The sequence below is a fragment of the Corvus kubaryi genome, unplaced genomic scaffold (assembly GCF_017639235.1).
Source record: "Corvus kubaryi isolate FWS band 111438036 unplaced genomic scaffold, C.kubaryi_AGA036_p1.0 133, whole genome shotgun sequence".
NCBI classification, from domain to species: Eukaryota; Metazoa; Chordata; class Aves; order Passeriformes; family Corvidae; genus Corvus; species Corvus kubaryi.
Window position 1 is genome coordinate 35,124,339 of NW_024580667.1, and position 19,667 is coordinate 35,144,005.

At 35.4% G+C, this 19,667-nt stretch overlaps 1 protein-coding gene across 22 annotated transcripts in view; it reads left to right on the forward strand.

The window, feature by feature from the left end:
- The window catches only part of DOCK9 (dedicator of cytokinesis 9), a 116,882-nt gene that overhangs the window by 44,517 nt on the left and 52,698 nt on the right, over positions 1 to 19,667 (forward strand). For all 22 annotated transcript variants that reach the window (XM_042043205.1, XM_042043310.1, XM_042043328.1 and 19 more), the window contains exons 3-10: positions 2,740 to 2,829; positions 4,522 to 4,604; positions 5,682 to 5,751; positions 9,740 to 9,835; positions 10,458 to 10,592; positions 14,103 to 14,277; positions 15,568 to 15,635; positions 19,535 to 19,609. In XM_042043205.1, the coding sequence (XP_041899139.1) occupies positions 2,740 to 2,829; positions 4,522 to 4,604; positions 5,682 to 5,751; positions 9,740 to 9,835; positions 10,458 to 10,592; positions 14,103 to 14,277; positions 15,568 to 15,635; positions 19,535 to 19,609 (792 nt within the window). The remainder of the gene's footprint in view (positions 1 to 2,739; positions 2,830 to 4,521; positions 4,605 to 5,681; positions 5,752 to 9,739; positions 9,836 to 10,457; positions 10,593 to 14,102; positions 14,278 to 15,567; positions 15,636 to 19,534; positions 19,610 to 19,667) is intronic.

The following is a 19,667-nucleotide window of genomic DNA, read 5'->3' on the forward strand; positions in this document are numbered from 1 at the left end:
TTTTAGGAAGCACAAAATTTAGCCAACTGTTCTAAATCAATTTATATTGGAAATTACTTTATAATACAGGTTCTGACACTTCCCATACAAAGGATCTGACACTTCCCATACAAAGGTTGTCACCTCTGACACATGGTTGTTTTAAGGTCAGGATCTCACATACAGCTTGCCATCTTTTCCACTGAATCTTTTAGGACAATTTCTGTCTCTGCATCTTGAGCATGAGCCTCTGTGGTAACAGCCTCACTGGCAAATGCAACTTTGGGACAGAAAGAATGAATATCCACTGCAGTCTGCACTCCTTGTTCACGATCCATATTCCATCAGGTGTTGAGTAGCAAGTACTCCTTGGTTGACATGGTGAAATGTTCTTGCTGCTGTGGTCTGTTCTGAAACCTCAACACGTCCTAAATCCCTGGGACTCAATCAGAAAGTTGTGTCAGTAAAAGAGCCTGTTAAGTGCGTGCCTCAGTAAGTGTGTGTGAATCCTGGCTCGTGTTAAAAGTGGCCTTCCTTAGTTTTGACAGCAGAGTCATTGAGAGGGTTTTTAAATTTTCTTTGAGAACATGAGACAAATGCTTTGTAATTCCTGATGCTGCCATAAATCAAATGATCACTCAAACCCAGAGGGATGAAAAGTTCACTTCCATGGACTAGTTCAGCCAATGTAGTTGTGAATGAAGTTTGTCGAGAAGACAATCCTTCCTTCCTAAATTTTCTTTTGGAATATAATTTCTATTTATGTGCATGCTTGCTTTTAAAATGTTGTGGTGTTGCTTAAGTAATTATTTTTAGGAATTTTCTCTAAGTCACAATACCTCACTCATTGCATTTCCTGGCTCTTTGATGCACTACTGCAGCTGATGGATGAGCTGAGAAGGATGTAGGTGCATTAAGACAATTAGGAATATGAGCAAAATTGACAAGTCAGATTCTTCTGTTTTGTCACTGATATTGATACAGTACTAAGATAAAAATCTTTTTATGTGTGAACAACTAGAAAAAAGCCCTTACTGTTGTATTGATAGTTGTGTAGCAGGATAACAGCAGCAGACGTTTTAAAAGTATGTTTACCTAATTCAATTTCACCAAATTATGCTACAGTGTTAAAATTTGATTGATGAGGTCATGAATTTCCCATGAAAAGTGCCTGGTAAGATGCCACCTTAGCCTCTGGTTTTTCTTAAAATAATGTTTTTTTAGGAAAGTACAGTATAACTGTATGCTTGTAGAAAATAGATAAATACTGCATGTATTTATGTATTTTATAAAGTATAAATATTTATATATTATATAAAATATAAATAATTTCTCATCAAATATCGGACTAATGCATTGGAAGAGTATCTAGACATTCTGGCCTTTAGCTCTTAAGGTAGTTTAATACTCTTAATAGAAGTTTTTATTTCCATAGCTTGTGAAAACAAATACTTAATATGGTTTGAAGCTATTTCTAGAATTAAGATAACTTCATTTTTAAAAGCAATTAGCATATACATGTATATCTTCTTGCAGTTTTGTTTTTTTGGTTTTTAACTGTAGTCTGCAAGATTTATTGGTCCCATGAAATATTTTGGGGTTTGTGGTATTTGCTTTTAGTACCTCCTTACCTCTCCTACCCAAGCAGTTGGCATTGTCGCTTTTTAGTGCTCTGATCTAGATGAATGACTTGACCATGACTACGGGATGGTTTTTTTCCCCTTACAATATTCACTGTAGTTGAATATTTGTACTTCAAATACCCTCCCCAGTTAATGGAGTGAGGCTTTGGTAATGACCAAGATAATCACCTTGTGGATCAGACTCTCAGCAGAGATAAGATAATGTACTTATCTTTCTTTTTCAACATAACATGTGGAGCTTTTTCTTGTCACATTTTTATCTGATCCTTCCTGGATGTGTGGAGTATAGCTAACAGGTGAGGGACCACAACCCCCTTCCAGGCCCTGGCTGTGTAAACCCTCTTGTTCACCTTTGATGGCTTAAGCTATGAGATTCCTTTCCACATAGTGCAAAACAAGTTCTATTGCTGTGTGGTTATTTTCATTTGTGGTCCAGAAGATTTTGATAAGTTTTCATTTTTTTTCATTTACAAATGTAAACTATGCTAAGGCTTACTTCAGCACAGGTCCGAGAAGCAGAATTTCATGGTCACAGAGAGATTTCCTGCTCTCTGGCAGCCTTTTTATGCCTCCCTGAATTCTGGCATAGGATAGGAATAGGTTCTGACTTAGTAGGTTGAAGTGTATGTATACTTCAGAGATCCACACCTTCTCTCTAAACCTGAAGTTAAACAGTGCTAGTCTCATTTTTTGTCACTTGAGATCTGCAGTTGAACTACTCTTTTATTTTGGTGTGGTTTTATTACCTTCCTTGAATAATAGTTTTTATGTGTAGTAATAACTACCTTAATGTCTATCTTCAAAATGTTGGAGTTATGTTGTCATCGTGGAATTTTTTTTTACTAGTATTTTCTTCCCCATGTTGACAATATAGTGGAATAAACTGTCCTATGGCATCTATTTCTCACTGGTTCCAGTCTTGCCCTTATTGTGAAAGAAGGAACACATTTGCTTGAATGAAAGGAAATTCTCCCTAACTGGCTATTCTGAAACAGCATGCTCATAGGATGTTTTCTGCTGAGCTTTTCTTCATTATAGTGGTATAACTGAGTGTGACCATAATGTGTCATCTTCCCTTTAATTGCAAGTTTAATTAATTGCTTTTGTTGTTTATCAGACAGCATTATTGCAGCGGCAGAGTCGATACATTCGTTCAACAGTTCCTGAAAATGCAGAGAAGGAAGCTCAGAGCCTGTTTGTAACTGAGGTAATACTGAAATTGCGTGTGACTGTGTAATAACAGTATTATACCTGACTTGTTTTTCTTCTCCTTCATTTACCATTTAAAACAAACAGAAAAATAGGCCCTGGAAAAAGAATTAAATATTTATTGCCATTTACTTGTCAATTATTTCAAGGCAATATTTCCAGGAAAACCTAGTATTTTTTCCATTCGTGGCTGTAAAAGAAGTGTAACAGGATAGCTTTTAATTATTTTGTTTGCATGGTTGGCTTTTGCAGATGGTTCTCCCCCACCTTCATTATGCTTTTGGCTTTTCCAGATGAACGTGGGTGATTTCAATACAATATTGGATCCACTGGTAAATCTGGAATTAATCATTGTGACTTGTTTTTTTCTGATAAAGTGTCTCACACCAGCCATTCTTACTTTGTTCATAATAATCTTGTACAGATTGCTGGAACAGAACTGTAACGCTGGTGGAGGCCAAAATTCATTATGACTGTTCAACTTGTATGTTATATGTAGAAGAAGCATCCTCAACCCTGAAGTTTCTCAGAACTGTTTGCTTATTTTGGCATTCTTTTGGTTTTGTGAGGTCGCTCTTCATTTATTGTCTTGTTGAAGCTTTTAAGGAATTAAAGGTTTAATTGTTTTTCCTTTTTTTTTTTTTTTTGTATTATCTCCTGGTTTTCTACTGATCTGCTTTAAGCTGATATTTTAACATCTGAAGCAAGTAAATGTCTGTTGTAACGCCAATAAAACTGAAGGAGTTCCAGATAGCTAAATCTACATCAAAGTGATTTATTCACACTGATACATACCCTTAATACCTAACCTCAACATTTCTGAGATAAATTTGAAGAGAATAGACTAGAGGAGGGAGGAGTGTTAGAGGTAATTCATGAAGTTTAATGAGTTTCTGCAGAAACAATTGCTTGGCAAGTATTAAACTCGTGTTTTGAAGTATGAAGAAAATATTTGCGATTTATTGGATGCTGTGTTTGCGTATGTGTAGGTTTATTGTGTAACATAAAATTTTGCATGGAATGGTTTCCGTCAACAGATTTTGTCAGTTTTATGTTACTTTGTTCAAAGCCAAGATAAATCAGTACTTTTATGTTGTAACAATATGGGTGGAGTAAAATGGTATTTCCTGTGATCTAGATCAGAACCTAATGACATAATTGCTTTTCAACCTCTGCAAGCATGTAGTTTAAATTTAAGTATTAATTTAATTGCACTGGAAGTATACATTCAAGGAAGAGATGTTTTTTGTTTTCTGTATCAGTATGTGCAAAATTGAATATTCTATTTTAATAAGGTGTCTATTTTTGTGCTGAGTTGTCTAAGGGCTCAGTCATGTTTTCAGCTTCAGCTGAGTTTTCTAAAGGCTTGGCCATGTTTTCAGCTACGGCAAAATACTGCTCTAACATTTTGGATGACTGAAAATGCTGAGTGCATTCACCATTTTCTGGTTTTATTAAATACATGTCTAGCAGATGATAGCATTCCACTAAAACGTATAACTTGTTCCAAAAAGCTATATTGCATTAGATCATTGCAAAAGAAAGGAAGTGTACAGAATTTTCAGAGATTGACATGTAACCATAGTAGTTCATAAACAGACATATCTTAAGAGGTTTTCTTGTGCTGGGTCCAATGAATGCCTTTAATCCTCTTCCAGTAAATATTGATACTTGGTTTTCATTACAACAGTGCATCAAAACCTACAATTCAGACTGGCATATTGTTAACTACAGATATGAAGATTACTCAGGAGAGTTTCGGCAGCTTCCGAAGTAAGTATGTTATTTAGTGGTATGGTAAATTGAAATTGTGAAGGAACTTTGCATTTAATACAGACTTACTTATTACAGAAGTATATTATTACAAGTAATATGTAAACTGAAATATGCCTTATCAATGTTTAATGGTCAGTAGAGATGATAAAGATTTGTTGGATGGAGTTGATGAATGTATAAAATCATGTTAAACCATTTTCTGGAAAGGTACTGTAATAACATTGCCTTCTTATCAGGCAAGTCAAAACAAGACATTGTATCATTGACAACGTGAACTTAAGAATGTTAACTAAAACAAGCTAGTGTTTAGATGAACCTAAAATGATACTATCCTGTTTTCGTAGCTTCAAAGGCAGCTTTTGGAACTTGCTTTGGGAGCTTGGGGAACAGAACCTAACTGAGATGGTTAGAGCAGGTTTTCACAGGATGATTCAAAGTAAAAGCTTAGTCTACATCTGTTGCAAACTTTCTAAACCATCTGCTAGAGAAATGTTTTCCAACTTTTTCAAAATTTTCTAGGAAGAGTATAGAGATTAAAACCTTAACTTAGAATGTCTGAGAGTAGCTAAATACTCTGAATACCCCAACTGGAAGATCTGTGTCTTCCCTAACTGCTCTCCTGCATCTATCAGTTAAGAAATAGTTACCTTTCCCTGTGAAAAGTTCTGATCTACTCACAGGTTTTGTATGAGTCAGTACCTGGTTTTTTACTTGCCCTGAGCAGAAATCACAATAGGAATTTAAATAAATGCATTGTCCTGCAAGGAGCCAGTGGTTGCAGGTATGAATTCTTACTCATTAGATACTCAGAGTGCAGTGAATGAGAAGGCATTTGTTCTCTTCAGTTACACACTAGGATAGTGACAAGCAGAACAAAAGGAACACAGTGGGCAGATGTACAAATGAGGAAAATTGCATTCTAAGGAATAGAGTTAATGAAAAATACATGCTTTTACTTAGTTATTCTTATGTTTTTTCCTCTTCAGTAGGAAAAGAACATCTTAATTTTTGCATCAATAAAATAGGTAACTAATCACAAAATTCCTAGTACTTCAGAAGCTTTTTCTTTTGTAGTAAGGGGACAAAGCCAGACAAGCTTCCCGTTCATTTATATGAAGTGGATGAAGAAGCAGACAAAGATGAGGTGAGATAATAGTAATTCCTTACTTTCTTTTATCTTCATTAAAGAATGTTGGGTGTGTAAGAGGTTGTGAGTTTTGTTGGTTGTGAGTTTGGTTAAGTGTTGATGTCAGTACATGAGAACAGAGATTAGCTTGAACCACCTGATGGGGAAACAAATTAGTTATTTTACCCATCTCCTTTCAAATAACCTTGTTCTCTGGAGATCTGTCATGTGAGTTAGAAAAAGTTTTGACAGATAATAAAATCGAAGTTTTAATACTTGGTGACATATAATCCTTCAGCTGTCATAAAATCTGTTTTATACTGTGTCTATGTAGACAGGTTTCCAGAGAGAAATGTTTCATGCAGTTTAATCATGGAACTGAGTAAAATCATAGGTGAATCTGTTCCAACATGACAGCACACAGACTTCAGCATGCATGACAGTGTAGCATGCAGTGTGAGCTAAAATTAGTTCATCACAAATTTGAGTATAGGATCAGACTTGAAGAGCTATCATGGAAACCAAAGCTTAAAAAATTGACTAAAACTCCAAGGTATTTTCTCTTGTGCCATTGACTTAGGGAAAGGAGAGATGTACAGCCTCAAGGAATTTTCAAGTGTATTTCAAATGCCAAATACCTTTTTTCAGCAACTGCCTCTGTTATTTTTGTGATTTATTTATTTTTTTACCACACCCTGTTTCAAAACACATTTTAAATGCCACTGTTTTCTTTTCTTATGAGTACTTGAAATCTTACATCTCAAACAAGAATTAAAATAAAGTAATTTTTCTTTTTTATAGTTGTTGCCTCTTGACAACTACTTTGCTTCTAAATTCCTGGTATTCAGAACTGCTGCATATGAAATGAAAGGATTAAATGTGAGGAGGTAGTTTGGGGAATTCATCGAAGTAGATAGATTCCCAGTCAGAGATCCCAGGATGCCGTTTATCCAGCGCTGCTATTAATCTGCACTGTGATACTTGGACAAATAACTTTATGCATCCATATCCAAAACTTCCTATTTGTAGGATGTGAATAATTATGATTACTATTACACTGACATTTAGAAGACTTGGCATTATTTACTGTGATAGTATTTCTGACAACTGAAGGGTTTTAAAAAACAGAGAGTTAAACACTAAAAAATTAAATGGATATATAAGTCACTATAATTCTTACCAGGAAATATATTATGGCTAGAGTTAGTTAAACACTGAAAACCTATAATTTGGCTATTAGCAGGTGGTATGCATTTTACTAGGAAGTGTAAGTGGAGAAGACTGCCTGTCTCCTTCTGCCCAGTGTCCTGGAAGAACAGGCAGGAATAGGGTATCTCTTTTCTGCTGCTCTTTGAGGAACTTGGAAAATAAACACAAGAAAAAGACATGGTAGGAGGAAGTTAGTGGGACAATAGGGTGGGGAGGACCATAAATTCTTTCACCAAGGGAAGACTTAATGCAAGAGGTGTTTCTTTCAAACATTAATATCTTTCTATGCCAAAAAGCACAGATGCAAACCTTAGATTGAAAGTTATTTGGTCTTTTTGTTTCACTTTTGTTTGTGTTTGAAGAAAGCTGACTTATTAAGAGAATGATAGAAAGCAAAAAGCTTCAGGTGATTAAAAATTGGAGGAAAATCAGATAAAGATTAGTTTAATCGTGCATCATTAAAAAGGAGAAAATTACCTATCCAAAACTAATTCGGGCTATCAGGCCATCAGGTTGATGTTTGCAAATGGAATTTTTCAGTCCAGTGTGGGATCAAGATACGGGATTGTTTTTGTTGAAACAGTTGCTGTTGAAGTAAACTTTGGAGCCAAGTTTGTGGGAAAGATCATTTAAAAAAATGAGGCACAGTGTGCAGCAGTAATGATAAAAGTGAGGAAATTACCTTACCAGTTGGAAACAGGAAGTATGTTTTCAGTGTGGAGTCGTGTGTTAACAACTGGATCCTGGGTTCCTTTGTATTGACAGATGGTCAGCTGGAAAGATTCAGTAGCTTTTTGGCTCTGTTGGCAGGAATTCTGCCTGACAGAAAGAAATGGTGTAACTAGAGAGGCCCAAATGATGCTCAGTTTTATTGCTAGAAAACAGCATGCAGCTCAACAGAGTTGGGAAATTGTGCACCTCAGAGACTGGGAAGTGGAGTCTTAAAAGAGCTAAATCCTAATTTTTGTTGTCACAGGTAATGAAGGAATTTTTGTCATGTGAGGTGATCCTGTGTATGGTTTGTACAGTTACAGAAAAGCATTGGTTGTTTTGTGCCAGGTTTTGGCAGTAACTCATCATCTACTCATCGCCTTGCAGTTTTAAAGGTGGTTTAAACCCACCCTTTCCTTGGGGATAACTCACACCAGGGGAGGTGAAGAGTCATATAGAGTAGTATTTGGAAACCCGGTGTTTTAATTTGTCTCTGCGTCTTTATTCTTGTACAAGAAAAATAATTATCTGGGTAATAGAACAAAGGTGGGGGCTAGTGACTTGAAAATACAAAAAAAGATGACTCTGTTGCTTGGACAGTGAGGCTCTCTGGGACACATGAAAATTTACCAAGTATTTCTGGTCTATGCCTTTGGGTCTTTATATCTGATGCTCTGATAGTTGATGACCATGTCATCCTTACTGGGCCTAACTTCAGTAGTACCAAGCTGTCTAAATTTTTAAAGGTCAGATTGATGCATCTTTTGCCTTCTGTTCACAGTTTTTTGAGGTTCATATGTGCATATGCTTATGAATATGCAAGCTGGACAGACTAAGCTGTAAATAAATTACCTAGTAACTTCTTACAGAATGTTCCGTGATTTAGTTCCAGCAACTAGTTCATATTATTCCAAGATATGGTTTAATGTTCAGTTGTTGAACTAGTGACACTCTCCCCCTTATGTAATCACTTTTGTTGCATGTTTTCTTAATAGCTGAGAGAGGGCATTAGAAAAAGTGCTTTAGGTACTTGAGGATGTTTTGTGATTTTGTTTTCAGCTGGATGCTGAAACATCCATTCTGAATGTTTCAATAAAAAATTACCAGGAGTATTTCTCCTCTAGATGATTGAAAATCTTCCTGCATGTCTAATTCATTAATAGTTTTATTTCAAAATGGGATTCATCAACTGGAAACCATGGTAAAGTCAGCTTGGTAGTACTCTAAAAGATTACTTGGAACTGGTGATTTAATATTTATTCTGTGGCAATTATAATCTGTCTTTTTGATCTGATTTGATAGCTGAGTGCTGCTTCTTGGTAGTTGTTAACATGCTGAGGTTTTTGATACAGTCATTCAGTTCCCTCCACTGGCAGATGGATGGGGTGTACAGGCAGTGGGTGTGATGTGTGATGCACGCATTGGATCTGCCGTTTGGAGCTTGCCATTGCTGCCAAGTTTGGTCTTGTTCTCTTTGCAAAGCTTTGATTATGATCTGTAAAAGGGCAGATCCAATTCAAGAACTAATTCTCTGTAAATTCTTAAGAAGGTAATGTCTTTGAAGTACTGCATGTAAAGCAAAATGGTTTGAGAATTCTCGATTGAAGTTTTGGATAAGCAATGCAATGTTTACATTGTTCTTTTTGGCAATAGAAATTGGTAAAAATTCCTTACATTCTGTGGAAAAGGTTACAAAGTAAATGTAAGTAAATGTTTTAAGTTTTGACTGTTTCCTCATTCCCCTGTTTCACTGGGATTTGTCTTGACTAACATTTAGCTATCTATAAGCTGGGTCATCCTGTTGGCTGTAGGTAAAGCCTGTAGAAGTGGCCAGATTACATATTAAAAGTTAGATGAGGTCAATCTCATCCCAGGTCTTTAAATAAAATAATGAAAAAGCTATAGAATTTCAACAGGGACTCATGGTACATTATTATTATGTTATGAACATAGTTATTCCAACTTCTAAAATGACTTCTGAAATTACTGATAAATACTACATGGAATGTGATGCATAAGTTTACCTTTTTTTTTTCCCTTCTTCTTTTTTTGCTTCCTTTCCCCATATTCCTTTCTTCATCTCCAGGATGCAGCATCTCTTGGGTCTCAGAAGGGTGGAATAACAAAACAAGGATGGCTGTACAAAGGCAACATGAATAGTGCAATCAGTGTGACAATGAGAGTAAGTTTAGGAATATCTTAGATATGGTAAAAAACTGAACACTGATATTAAATTTCCCTGTGTCTTGGAGACGTCAATTCATATGTGGTTTGATTCTAAAAACAATTGTATGGAAAGAAAGAGGGAAGCTTGTATGTACTTTATATATCTGAAATCTTGCTTTTATTTTATTATATGTAAATCAGAAAAAAAAAATGAAAAAGCTAGTATGTGGGAGGAGTTAAATTTTCCTAGCTGTACCCTGGTGTCATTTTAGTAGAAAAGGGACCGTGTCATACTGGGGGGGGAGTGTTGTTGTTTGTTTGTATTGCTATATTTTATATAAAACTATAATTTTTTAATTTGCCTCTTATGTATATTATAGAGTCAGTTTTAAATGCCTTTCAATAAGTCAAAAATACTGTCAAATTATGTAGTACAATCCTGCTGCAGATATCCTAAGTTAATTTTTTTTAAATTAATGGTTTCTGTTTTATTTTCTGTGGATACTGATTAGGTTATCTGTAAATAAAAGCTTTTTTTCTATTAACTACTATGTAAATAGCACTTATGAGTATTGTAATAGGAAGCTGATTAGTACTAGTGTTGTCACTGTCCTTCTTTCCTCCTTTCTTTTCACTAGTCATTTAAAAGAAGATTTTTCCACTTAAGCCAGCTTGGTGATGGATCCTATAATCTAAATTTCTACAAAGATGAAAAAATATCGAAAGAACCTAAAGGATCAATATTTCTAGATTCATGCATGGGAGTGGTTCAGGTAATTATAATTATTCTGCCTGTTTGCCATTTAATTCTGTATTTATTAGCAAATGAAATTGTATTTAAAATATAGATAAGTGTTGTTGAATGTAGATAAGTGCCTGTTATGAAGAGGAACAAATAGACATGCTGCATCTTGCCAAAGCAGTGAACAAGATTTCAAAGGGCAGGAGACTGAATTTTTGAAATCTTTTTGAAAAGAACATAAATTGCTAGTTGATGTAAAGTATTTAGCAAACCAAATTTTAAGGCAAATGCACAAAGAACCCCAAACTTGGCAAAGTCATGACAGCATAAAATTGAAGTTTATTTCAGTTAGATTTTGTGCTTGCATGAGCTGTAAAATGTTTTGCATAGCTTCTTGTGTGGGATTTTTGTTGCGGGAGTTGTATTGAATTCAAACACCCTTCCAGATGCTTTCATTTGACCTTTATAATGTTACTTTTCTGTGCTTTTCTTTATTTTGAAAAGTTACAGGCTTTGGTAAAATGTTTGTCAGTAGCAAGTGCCAAAGAAAAGATTATTTTTCTTTTTTTTTTTTTTTGTGATTCTGCTATGTATTTATAGTACAGCATGTAACTGCTCTGTTAGGCACAGCATACCTGGAAAAACCCCATGAGTCTTGGGGTTTTTTTTAAACTTGTACAGAAATAGGCAGAGTTTAATAAAAATGTATTCTTAAATAATATTTTTTTAGTTTAAAGTTGTTTGGAGATTACGCTAAGAGATAAAAAAGCTTTACAGAGGATTTTTTTTCCCCAAATATTGTAGTATTGTTTTTGGATACACATTTGAAGGTAACTAGTATGAAAATCTTATAACTGTAATAAATTTTATTTTGCTGCAAGTTCTAGATATAATTATTTTGCCTACTAATAGAGATACTATTCTGGGCAACTTTACTGAAATGAGTTTGATCTGTGTTTTTAAAACAAGCCAACACACGTAAAAGTGGTTCCTAAACAGGGCCGTAGTCTCATCAATATGTGCAAGTACTGACGGAGGGTGCCAAGAGGGCAGAGCCAGGCTCTGCTCGGGGCTGCCCAGTGGCAGGGCTGGAGGCAATGGGCACAACCTGAAACACAGGAGTTACCTCTGAACATCAGGGAACTGTTTGCCCCTGTGAGGGTGACCGAGCACTGGCACAGGCTGCCCAGAGGTTGTGGAGTCTCCATCCTTGGAGATACTCAAAAGCTTCCTGGCCACGATCCTGTGCTAAATGGCTCTAATTGGCTCTGCTGGAGGAGGGAGTGTTGGATGAAATGACGACCAGAGGCCCCTTCTAACCTCTAACCATTCTATCGTTTTGGGATTTAAAACCTGAAAATCTCTTTTTCTCATACATACTTTCATACTGTTCCATACTTTCTGTTCCGTCAGTTCAATCCAATTAACCTCAAGTTTCCTCAGACTCTGCCAGGAGCTTGCTTTTTAAAAAAAAAAAAAAAAAAAAGTACTACTGTTCCTTTGTTCTTCTGCAAGTAGGGCTGATACTGTAATCTTTAAGTAAAACTGTCCTTTGGATGCTTTAAAAGTTATAGTTGGCTGTGTCTCTAACGCTGTACTGTATTGTACAGTACCCTCAGTGTTGATCTTGGCACCTGGTCTTCAAAACTGCATGTAAAAATTTGAGACTAATTGTGAATTAGCATCAGGTACAAAATCGAAACCAGTTAATCCTCAATTCCAAGAAGCCAACTAGTCATTCAGTGGCTAGAATAAAGACATTTGGAAATAGCTTTTTTCTTCGCTTGAATTGTTGGTGAGGGGCAAGTAAATGCTTATTTGAACTATCAAATATTACAACATCCCTACTCCAGATGTGTAGTTTTATTATCTTGTGTTATGTCCTGTGGCCTCTCTGGCTGATCTTATTGTTTTACTGTTACTTATTATTGGTGTTGAATTACCATTTAAAAACTCTTATGGGCAAAAAGTGGTATCTACACGGTAGAAATTGCACTTCTATTTAACAGCAGAGGAAAATACAGGAGAAGATTTGTAAGGACCCCAGCCATGGTACTTTGAAGTAGTCTGACATGGAATTCATAGAAATGGTTGTTCTTGAGTAGGCATTTTGCTCTCAGAATGAAACTACTTGTTTCAGAGGCGGTCTTTTTAGTGAGGGGAGATTACTTCCTATTGCATTAGTATTTCAAAGACACTGGATGCCCGAGAGAAAAATACTGACTTTACTAACAGACATGAAGTTAGAACAGAATATGCTTCCTCATCAGAACTTGTATCATGAGGAATGCTGAATTTGTGCAGTAGGGGGGTTTTGTTTGATTGGGGTTTTTGGTTTGGGTGGATTTCTTTTTTTTCCCAAACTTAAATAAAGAGACTGGAATTCCCAGAATTCTGTTTGGTGTTTTTGGATTTGGTTTTGTTTTGTTGGGGTTTTTGTTTTAATACTAAATTATATAGAGACTTTTCTGATCAGAGATGTGGAGCACATAATATATGCAGTGTATCTATTCACACATCCGGCCATATGTATAGGTATAGTCACTCTAATTCAGTGTTTTGTGAAAACTGAGATGTGTGATATCTACTGCCTGTGTCCAAGTTTTATACTGTGAAACTTAGAGGTTATTGTTCTTAGGATTTTTCATTTATTTCAGCACTGATTTCAGCTGGTAAGATTGCCTTAGGTCTAATGTCCACACTTCTGTTTGTATCCTTAACAGAAGCTCATATTTGGTAGAAAGCTGACTGTTTTGTCAACAAGTAGTTAGTCTATTAATTGAAGAATCTGAGATGTAGTGAAACGAATATGTAATTTGGCATTTAACTTAAACAAAAAATTCCCCAACCATTAAGTCTGTCTTACTGTTTATTTTAATGTTTATCTAATGAATTACTGATTTTTAAAACTAAATTGATGATAATGTAGAATTTTCATATAAGACTTCTGAATTCATTCCCAGAAGCATGAGTCAGGCTAAGTAGCATTTGAAACCCTGATTTAAATTGTGCAGAGAAGGATGACAGAAATGGTTGAGGAAAAAAGGAGGAACTTCCCAACTTTATGTATATCTATATGACTAACAATATCAGGGCATTCAGGGTTGATGTTGATTATAGTTTTACCTCCAGTGTAAAATCGCAGTGTGCAAACAGTTGTCACTCAAATATAATAGAGTTTCTTGCTTTTTATTTTCTTTTTTTTTCAGTAGACATTAGCTATTTTCATTTCTAGGTGATCTGAGTACATAAAGAATTCATGCTTGGAAATTTGATTTTTTGGGTTTTTATAAAATGATTGCAAGCAGAATGATGACTGAAAACTGGGAAACAGGCCGTTCTCCTTCCTACTTTCACTTGTTGCAGTGCTACAAATAACTTCAAAAGGTCAAATGTCAGAGACCAAAAAGTGTAATTATGATACATTTGTTCAAAATATCAAACTGTATTTTTGTATAGAATATCTGAAATGTGTATAACTTCCTTTGGTTGTGGTTAGACAGTATGTGAAGTGCTGCACAGGTCTTTTATTTTCTTGTAGAACAATAAAGTCAGACGTTTCGCATTTGAGCTCAAGATGCAAGACAAGAGTAGTTACCTTTTAGCTGCAGACAGTGAACTTGAAATGGAAGAGTGGATAAACACTCTGAACAAAATCCTTCAGCTTAACTTTGAGGCTGCAATGCAAGAAAAAAGAAATGGCGAGTCCCACGAAGGTAAGCAGGGTTCCTAGCAAGGCTAATGCAGTTATGTGACCACATTGTCTTACATGCATTTTGGAAAGAAAGGCTTTATTTTTTTTTTGTGGCTCAATTTTTTTTGTTTTCTTTGATCGTAAAAATTACAGGCCTTTTTACTGTTTTTACTTTCAACTGATGAGCATTTTGACCTTTTGGGCATTAAAATAGTACTGTTCTGTATTGATTCCAGTTGATTCAAGTCCAGAAGATATTTAGGAGACTGATCAAGTCTAGAAAAGTAGAACTCACAGTGTCAAATCAGGACTGAGGCAGTTTAAGGAAAAAAAGAAACTTAGGATGGACTTCTTTTGAAATGTGTAAAATGCTGCTGAAAATGAAATAATCTGTTCTGTGGTCACTGTAGGTAGAAATTGTGGTTACAGTGTGGGGCTTAAATTTAAATATAACTCCCTTGTCCGCAAATGTTTCCTGCAAGTATTGAAATAGATTGCTTTCTGTTGGAGCCCTTTAAGAATCTATAAGGAATGTGATGTATGTCACCAGTATTTCGGTGACAAAAGGATAGTCTAGATGTCCTCTCATTCACTTTTCCTCCTGAGAGTGGATGGGGAGGGAAGCTGGTGTGAAACCAACTGTATGCATATCCAGAAGAACCTGGAGGATATTACAGAAGGTTGTTTTTTTATACAAAGTACCAAAAAGGGATCATTAGAGTTTAAAATGAGATATCACAGTCTTCAGAGATTGTCAGAATATAGTGTGATGTTTGCAACAAAAGCAAATCTGAAAAGGAGAAGATTCTAGCTCTGGGAAAGACATTTTGGTCTGTGGTCCTTAGTTGACCTTAGAACTGCAAGATGTTTATAGCTAAAATGAATGGCTGCTTTGTAAATCCAGTAACTGTTGGTGAGTAGAGCTGGGAACCTAATGAACAGAGGGAACTGGTTTTGAAGTCAAGTTACAATGCAGAGTGGAAAGAGTAATGTAAGTTTGTGCATTGAGTAGCTCCTTGCCCCATGCAGATATTAAAATTAAAGATGTGTTCTGGTAAGACTAGAAATAACTGCTACGTTAGCGATTTTTGTAAATAGTTACATCTTTCAATAAATATCTTGGGGTGTCTTTATGATGTGTATCCCATATCACTGCATGAAAATGATGCAGTTGTCCACAACCTATTTACGTTAACAATTGTCATTTTTGAGTGGGTAGGAGATTAAAAAAAATGAAATTCTTTTGCTATGGAGTTTTGTGAGCATTTCGGAATTTTTATATTCATTTTAAAATGAGGTTTTATAATTTCAGATGATGAACAAAGCAAACTGGAAAGCTCATCAAGTAGTTTTGATAACTACTATCCTGAAATTGCCAAGGTAATATATATTGTAAATGTCAACTTGGGATATAAAATAGTAAACGTAAGTTAGCCACACAAACTTTCAGTAAAGGTAAGGCATTGGCTTGTAGCTTCCAGTCAGTTTGTGGTACTTGGAAAGCTTAGAAGCTCTTTTGTGAATAGATGTGGTTATTGAGCTTCTTTATTTTCTGCTTTTGGAAGGAAATTAGATACTGTCTTGAAGTTTCCTATATAAATCTTGATATGCTGTTTAAATGCAGCATGTCTTATTATTTTATTAATTTATTAATTCATTATATTTTATCAGTTTGTATCAGTTTGTTGCATTCAGGTAAGTGCTAAAGTATTTCTATAGAAATCTAGTTATACTGAAGTCAAGTTTTATTTTTATACTTAGAAATCCAGAGCAGTTTAATAGCAGTGATGAAGTGAATGTATTTTAAGATGTTTGTTTATAATGAGCTGGTAGGTCCATGGATGCTTCCTGTGTTGCCATGGTTCTTGCTTTTCAATTTTGTTCTTAGAGAAGTGTGGTGGAAACAAGAATGAAATAAAATGGAAACAAATAGAAAATAACAGTAACTCTTCCTCAGCCCATTTGAAAAACTTTATTTCAGTTAAATCAGTGAGTTGTGTGTTGCAATCAGTTTTGTAAGGGAGAAATTTTTGTTAAATCACCCAAGAAGTGGAACTGGTGACCTTTTTTATTGAAGCTGCAGAATCCAAACTCCTTTCTGTGACTTCCTTACATTCTTCTGTGTGGTACAGCCTGGAGTATTGAATTTTTTCTGCTTGACCATTCTCTGGAATGCTCTCCCTTTCTTTTCTGAGGATCTGGCTGACCTAGTAACTACTCCTGAAAGTAGTGCAGCTTATGAACTGAGAACAAGCAAACCAAATTCTATCTATTACAGTAGCTAACATATCAAAGGATCCATTCAGAAGACATTAACAAGCTTTTAGCACCCAAATTGGTTTGCTGACTTAATTCTTTCTGTTATTGCTTTGTAATCAATTTAGCACATGTACACAAAAAGCTATTATGTGATAATCTAGCACCAGCTATGGCTGTACTTGGAAATTAATTGGGATTGTGGTGCATATAATCAAGGCTTCCTTGAAAGGGCTGTAAGCATCAAACAGCATATTTGCATGAGGCTATGAAAATTTATTTCATAAATAAGTATGGAATTGGATGCTCTTATTATATGGAAGATTTTTCTTTCTTTATAGTCAGTTATTATAGTGCTTATGGTCCATATTCCTTCCAGAGGGGACTTTACTTCAGGGCTGCAGCACCTGCATGTAGTTCTAGTACTACAGTAGCTACTTCCTGTTTTCATAACTTTTGGATCAGAGGCATGCAGCTCTTAAAGCTCTTTTTTTTTTTAGAATATTATTTTTGCTTAGCTCTTTAAGCACTGGCATGTCATTATTATTATTTATTCCATGGTTATAAGCCATTTACATTTCTGTTTCCTTCAACATAATTTTTTTTTATTTCCCCTTCTAATTCACCTTTACTAAACACTGCCTTTCAAAATAATTTGCTCTAATGTATTTTCCTAGCCTTTTTTTTCCTGAGGAAAAGTACAGGGAAAACTCTGCCCATTTGCATTACTCTTTGTCTTGTAACTTGATTGCTTTATATAAATGGTATTTGTTTGGAGGGTTATTTTGTCCTTTATTCTTTCTTGCCTTGTCTTTTCAGCTGTTGTTTGGATTTGGTTCTTTTTTCCCCAGTGGAAGCCTTGCAAGGCATTGGGCCTTTTAGAAGAGTTTATAGCTGCTCTATTATTTTTGTTGGTTCTAGGAGGAGAATTTCACAATAGCTGACCTCATATCCTTATGAGGAGAGAGAAATTCCTTCAGGGGTGATTGTAGAGCACCTGACAGTAGGGGAAAAAACAGACTTCCTAGGAAGGGTTTTAACCCTTGTGAGTACATACATCTCCAAGCCTTCATTCTTCTATCAATAGCTGTTAGTTTATAACGTAAACTAAATAAGTGGTATTTTGCACTTCAGTACATACATGTGCACACATCTGTCTTAATCTGTGTCTTTTGTACCTATTTCATGTTCCATTTACCTGTAATTTAAGTACCAGGAGTGAATATAGGGGTTTTGTAGTGGATTTTTTTTTTTGTGGTTGGTTGGGGTTTTTTGGGGTTGTTTGTTTTTGTTGTGTTTATTAATTTTAAACCAAATTAGACCTCTGAAATAACTGTGACTGTCATGATCAGTGTGCCCAAGCACCTCCTTAACCATTATGGGTCCCAGAATACCTTGAGGTGGGAAAATACTGTCTCAGTTTTACAGATGAGGAAATAAAATTAAAGAGCCGCTGCTGTGCTACAGGGTTGATGGTTACATGCATTTTCAGTTCTTGAGTTCTGACAACTGCCCCATATCTGTCAGTCAAAAATGCATGTTTTCATCTGGTCTTAGTGCACAAAACACTGAAGAATCTAAAAACTATTCAAGATGCTTTAGCTGAAACAGTTTCTGTCTAGCTCCTATGGCTAGGTAATCTTCTTCCTCAGTTCTTGCCACTAAATATTACCTTTGCAAAACACGCACACAACTTTCTTGCCATCCTTAAACTTTTTCACATTTCCTGTATTTCTCAATTATATCAGTTGTTCAACAAGCTAATTCTGCCAGTACTCTGCTGGTATTGAGTATCTGGGTCGTCTCTTTCACAGCAACTCTCCTCTTCTCTTCTTTTTGTGTTAAAGTTAACAAAGTAAAGTAAATAAAAACTATTGGAGCACTTATATTCAAAGTAGCACCTCAGAAGTTTTTCTTCTGTAATACATCCTTTAAGTCAAATTCTTTTTTAAGTTCCTGTTATCAACCTAAAAATAGGGTTATGAGCTCTTAGAGATTATGTTCTTTTGTTTTGTTTTTTCTTTCTCTTGAGACACAGTAGAAGTTGCTTCAGTCTCCAGCAAAGCAGATGTAGACAGTAGATCACTTCCTTCTGATGGTCAGTGATGAACATTTTGGGTTTGTAACTTCTTTTAACCCATACAGGCTGATCCAAAAAGAAACACCTGCCTGTAATGTAATATTTTTGTATCCTTGTTTAGCCAGCTGCTACTTTAAGAATGGCATTTCTCCTGCATGGGTAATTTTGGCACATGCATATGTGCATTTGTCATATTCTGTGACTTTAAAAATCATAGAATACTCTTTAAATAATACCTCTTTCAAAAAAGGTAACCTACATATGCCATCAGTTTTCACATTCTATTTTGGTCCACTTCACTTTTGTTTTACTGTTAATAGATAGGTATCCACAAATCCCAGGCAGTGTACAGTGAACTCTGCAAAGTTACTTTTAAATGTGAGGGGTTTATCTTTTGGAAGTTTTTGGGTTTTCTCCAGTTACCCACAGGAAAACCACTTCTTTGGCAGTAGAGCTCAAGAAAAGTTAAAAAAAAAAAGCAACCAAGAGAAAGAAAAAAGAAAGAGAGCTATGATAGTGTTTCTTAATTTAGGTGATCTGTTGTTTTCTGAGCAGTCTTACGGTCTCAGGATAGCTCTGAGCTTTAACCTACAGTCATACTACGTGTTTTTATTTAAATGAAATAGGGTTATGAAAGTTATTGTTTAAGGAGGCAGATATTGAAGTTACACTGAAGTGTACTTCCCATGAGCTTGGAAGGTTGCATGTTGCTGATGGAAGTTTTTATATCTCTAGGACTGGAAAAAAGCGTTTAGAGAAGAGACTCTCACTTTTGCTTGGTCTTGTTGGATCAATGTAAACTAAGGAGGTACAAAGCTCAGTAAGGGAGAAATGAATGCATGAATCAAAAATGTGTGAAGCTTTGAACATCACAGAAAAAGGCATGAAATTAAAGCCCATTTTAATAGTGTGATACCAAAACTTTTCTTCTTATTTTGAACAGAGTACCAGAGAAGCAGAAATCAAGCTGAAAACTGAAAGCAGAGTTAAACTTTTTGCCTTGGATCCAGATGCACAGGTTAGACTTCTTACAAGGAAGCAGGTTTTTTTATGTTGATCCTTTTGAGATGAAAACC